The sequence below is a fragment of the Arvicola amphibius genome, chromosome 1 (genome assembly GCF_903992535.2).
Source record: "Arvicola amphibius chromosome 1, mArvAmp1.2, whole genome shotgun sequence".
In the NCBI taxonomy this organism is placed as follows: domain Eukaryota; kingdom Metazoa; phylum Chordata; class Mammalia; order Rodentia; family Cricetidae; genus Arvicola; species Arvicola amphibius.
This window is the reverse complement of record NC_052047.1, coordinates 147,131,766-147,136,542: the sequence shown is the minus strand read 5'-3', so window position 1 is coordinate 147,136,542 and position 4,777 is coordinate 147,131,766. Positions and strand designations below refer to the sequence as shown.

At 49.1% G+C, this 4,777-nt stretch overlaps 1 protein-coding gene across 1 annotated transcript; it reads right to left on the bottom strand.

The window, feature by feature from the left end:
- Nucleotides 1-856: 856 nt before the first annotated feature.
- Mrgprd (MAS related GPR family member D) lies at nt 857-1,819 on the bottom strand. Its single transcript, XM_038318437.1, has one exon. The coding sequence runs from the start codon at nt 1,817-1,819 to the stop codon at nt 857-859; it is 963 nt and encodes a 320-aa protein (XP_038174365.1).
- Nucleotides 1,820-4,777: the final 2,958 nt, after the last annotated feature.

Genomic DNA, 4,777 nt, shown 5'->3' with positions numbered 1-4,777 from the left:
CTCAATGACAAGTGCATCAGAGCTAGAGCTTTGAGCATGGAGTGATGTCACCAGTATACTCCCAAGTCCAAGGTGCTGTGTTGTTTAGCTTTAACTGTCCACCCAACACAACCTAGAATCACTTAGGGAGAAAGCCTCAGTGAAGAATTACCTAGATCAAGTTAGAGTGTGGGCATGTCTCTGAGGGATAGTCTTGATTGTTGATTGACACAGGAAGACCCAGCCCACTGTGGGCAACACCATTCCCTAGGCAGAGAATTCTGGACAGACTAAGAGAGAAAAAAAGCTAGTTGAGAGTAAGCAAGCAGGGATGGATAAATGCATTTGCTCTCTCTCTCTCTTTCTCTCTCTCCTTTCTTTTTTTCCTCTTGACATTACATCCCTATCTGCTTTAATTCTTGCTTTAATTTCCCTGAAATGAAGGGTTGTGATCTGCAGTTGTAAGTCAAATAAACTGTTTCTCCCCGTCTTGCTTTTTGTCAGGGAATTTCTCTCGACAACTGAACTCAAAGTAGGATTAATGCCATCTCAAAAAGATAAGGTGGCTAGGATTGACCTTTTCCACCCACACGAGCGGCTGTCTCCACCTGGAGACCCTATTTCCCAGACAACCTTGCACAAGATGGAACCTAAAGCTAGGATTTGTGTCTAAACAGGTGAAATGGAAAGAAATGTTGTCTCATCTTCCATTTTCGATTAGGAACACAAGGTGACAGTGGTGAGCCCTTTGGCAGAGAGGAAAGTGACCCCAAAGGGTGAGCAGCAAGACCTTTTGGACCACCCACTGAAGGCCAGCGGGATACTCATAGGGAAAGGGCTGGGAGGGGCTGGCAGGGAGGCCTTAGGTGGGCTGCCTTCAGACTTCATCATTGGTGCACATGGACGGTGTTTCCCTGCCCTCTGGCTCAGGTTCATCCCGAAGCGCCCGCCCCAGCACAGCACCCAGGGAGTCCTGCAGCCTGTGGCTCTTCTGGCTGCCCACAAGGAAGTAGATGACTGGGTTGGCGCTGCTGCTCAAGCACGAAGAGAAGCGTGACAAGCAGATATACAGGGAGACCACATTCTGTGACAGCTCCTCCCAGTAGAGAAAGAACCAATAGAAACCCAGGGGCAGCGAGCAGGTGAGGAACACCAAGACAGAAGCCAGGATGACCACAAACAGCCGACGGGGCCGCCGTCTCCGCAGCAGGGTGTTCTTCCGTACCCGGATGAGGAGTATGGTGCTGGACAGGATCATGATGGGCATGAAAATCCCTAGGATAACACTACTGACGACCATGTCCGTCATGTAGCACAGCTCCTTATTGGGATGCCAGAACTGGACGCAGAAGAATGAAGCCAGGAAGTTCATCAACAGGGCCAGTACCCAGAGCACGCCACACACTGCCGCTGACAGGTGCCGGGGCTGGTGGCACTTATACCAGATGGGGAAGAGCACAGAGAGGCAGCGCTGGGTGCTGATGGCCGTCAGCAAACTCAGGCCGGCAGTGTAGGCAAAGTACTTGATTCTCCTCATCCCCTCGTAGATTTTGGTGGAGGTGCTGTCTGGGAGCAGGAGCCCTGTTTCCAGGCCGAGCATGGACGCCATGCAGAACAGGAAGAGGAGGTCAGCCACCGCCAGGTTGAGAACGTACACACAGAAGGGGGACCTCTGCACACGGAAGCTCAGCAGCCAAATCACCATGCTGTTGCCTGCCATGCCCAAAACACAGGTAACCATGGCAAGAAATGTCACCGAAAAGTAGACCCAGGTCACAGAGTCCATGGTGGGGCTGAAGGTCAGACCTGAGGCCCGGCTGCTGTTGCTAATGTGGTTCATTCATAAAGAAGGAAAAGGGACCTGGGTTAAATTCTGAGTTGCTAGATCGTTGGACCTGTGGGGATGCTGAAATTTTCCTTCAGGCATCCCCAGGCTCCCACTGTGGCTGAATCCGGCAAAGGACCAGACAGACACTCGCCTGCCTGCTAAATACACTCCTTCTCAGGTTCTGCTCCCTCCCCGCCCGAGTGTTTTTCTTTTGTTGAGACAGGGTCTCATGTAACCCAAGCTGGCCTCAAACTCCTTGTGTAGCTGAGGAGGAGCTTGAATTTCTGATCCCCCTGCCTCAGCTTACCAAGTGCTGGCATTAAAACTGTATAACATCACACCCAGTGTAGTGTCATTGTTTTTCAAAAAGTTATTTTCATTTATGTATGTGGGTGTTTTGCCTGTGTGTATGTAGTTTATCACATGAATGCAGTGCCATTGGGGGCCAGAAGGCTATTGGCTCCACCGGAACTGAAGTTATCATGGTGAGTTATCATGTGGGCACTGAGGACCAAACCCAGCCCTCTGCAAGAACAAGTGCTCTTGACCATTGAACCGTTCTCCAGCCACCTCTTCATCTCCTTTTCCTCATCCTCTCCCTTTTCCTAGTTTGATATGGCTTTCATCTTTCTTTCTTTCTTTCTTTCTTTCTTTCTTTCTTTCTTTCTTTCTTTCTTTCTTTTTCTTTCTTTCTCTCTTTTTCTGAGACAGGGTATCATATAACCCAAGCTAGTTTAGGAATCCTGATTCTCCTGCTTCTACCTCCCCGTCTCTGGGGAAGGCATGTGTCTCTGCACCTGACCGTGACCTGTTCCAGGTACCTTTGTCTCCACTCATGGATGAAATTGCCCCTTGCTGTGCTCCTGCTTCTGCTTTTGTCTGTTGTTATTGCAATTAAAAAATGGGTTGGAGGTGTGGCTGTTCCTCTGCCTCCAGAGCAGTCTGTGCCCTGCAAGACCTGCTTTCTTTTAAGGCATGGCAGAAGGCAAAACCATCTGGACATTTCTGTGTGTTGGACTGGACGTTCAGAGCTCCAAAATGAAGCTCCAGATCCGATTGTTCGTGTATTGGGACTGTTCAGGCATCATCTCTGCTTGAGAGCCATTGCTTAGAGTGTGTCATTTGTTAATATCAAAATACTCTTGCTGCCGGGCAGTGGTGGCGCATGCCTTTAATCCCAGCACTCGGGAGGCAGAGGCAGGTGGATCTCTGTGAGTTCGAGACCAGCCTGGTCTACAAGAGCTAGCTCCAGGACAGGCTCTAAAGCTGCAGAGAAACCCTGTCTCGAAAAACCAAAAAAAAAAAAAAAAATACTCTTGCCCTCGGGGTTCCCACTTGTCAGTATAAAATTTGCTGTAGTACTCTCCTATAGTCTCAGGACATTTTAAGATTTATTTTTCATGTTTATTTTACTTATGTGTAATCTGAGTGTGCGTAAGACATGTCTGTGGGTGCTCATGAAGACCAGAAAGGGTTGTCAAATGCCACTGGAGTTACAAAAGGTTGTGAGCTCCCTGTCGAGGGTGCTGGGAACTCTCAGGTCCTATTCAAGAGCAGGCACAGTCTTAACCGCAGAGCCATCTTTCCAGCCCCACCCACTGTTTTATTTTTGAGATGCATTCTCATTATGTAGCCTTGGATGGTTTGGAATTTACTATAAATCAGACTGGCCTCAGACTTAAAGGAATCCCCCTGCCTCTGCCTTCCAACTGTTGGGATCAAAGGTGTGCACCACCAACCAGTGATGCATGATTTTTAAAGCCACAATTTTCTGCCATTTTTTTATTTGCTTGTTTTTTTCTTACTTTGCCAGAAGTTTGTTTTTCAAGAACTCTTTATAAAACATTTTCTTTTACATTCAGTTGTTTTCTTCTTGTGGGGGGTGTCATGTATTTGGGGGGTCAGAGATGAGACTTCCAGGGGATGGTTCTCTCCTTCCAAAATGTGGGTTGTCAGGGTCAAGAAGTGGGGGGACTTCCCGCCCTTCCTAGAACTCTCTTTATCAAGGAAAATGGAAGGGATGTCAAGGTGGTACCAAGAAAGGTGCTTTGTTGATAGAGGAGCCTGGACCTGGACCAGCACAGAAAGCTTTTGTTTTGTTTCTGAGACACGGTCTCATGTAGCCCAGGCTAGCCTCAAACTCCTTATGCAGCTGAGTATAACCTTAAATTTCTTGTTTTTATTACATTATGTGTGTATGTGTGTGTGTTTGTGTGTGTGTGTGTGAGAGAGAGAGACAGAGACAGAAAGAGACAGAGAGACAGAGAGAGACACAAGTGCTTGACTATACATGCCTCAGCAGGTCTGTGTTGAAGTCTGTTCTTTCCTCTGACCATGTAAATCCTGGGATTGAACTTAAGCTAGCACGCTGTGCAGCAAGCCCCTTAACCCTGGAGCCACTCCACTGCCCAGCCTCAGACTCTCTGAAGCCATTGGTTTGTGGTCACTGTCACAGCAATCACAGGGAGCACATGCTGCAAAAGCAGAATGCCACGTTTGTCACGGCCACCCAGCTGCACTTCTGGAGGTTCACCCTGAGCTTGGGAGAGGGGAGAATGTGCCCTCACCAGTGAGCACAGCAGCAGGCACAGTGGGGATGTGAGAGTAGGTAGAGCCACCCTCAACGGCCTTCCCTTCCTAGGTCTTGGTCAGGGCCTGTGGGTGCCTGTTGGACTCTTGTGAAACCATGGGTCACTCAGCTTTTGGGGGGCATCGAGGCTAACTTTGGGGTTCTTCTAAGAACTTTGAATCTGAGACAGAGCTGAGAACCACCCTGACCCAGGCAAGCTGCTGCTCTCCTCCTAGCAGAGGGCAAACATGCCTCCGGGAGACACTCCAGCAAGAACAGGATACTGCTTATGCCGTGAAAGTGCCACCCATGCCCCGGGATTTTTGTCCTTCTGACCTGGGAATGCTCCCTGCTGCCCTGTCCCTTGGCTCTGACAAGCTGATAGCACTGAACTTCCCCTC

What these genes read in the sequence shown, in the direction of transcription:
- Mrgprd (XM_038318437.1), bottom strand. Translation starts at nt 1,819, where the DNA reads ATGAACCACATTAGCAACAGCAGCCGGGCCTCAGGTCTGACCTTCAGC.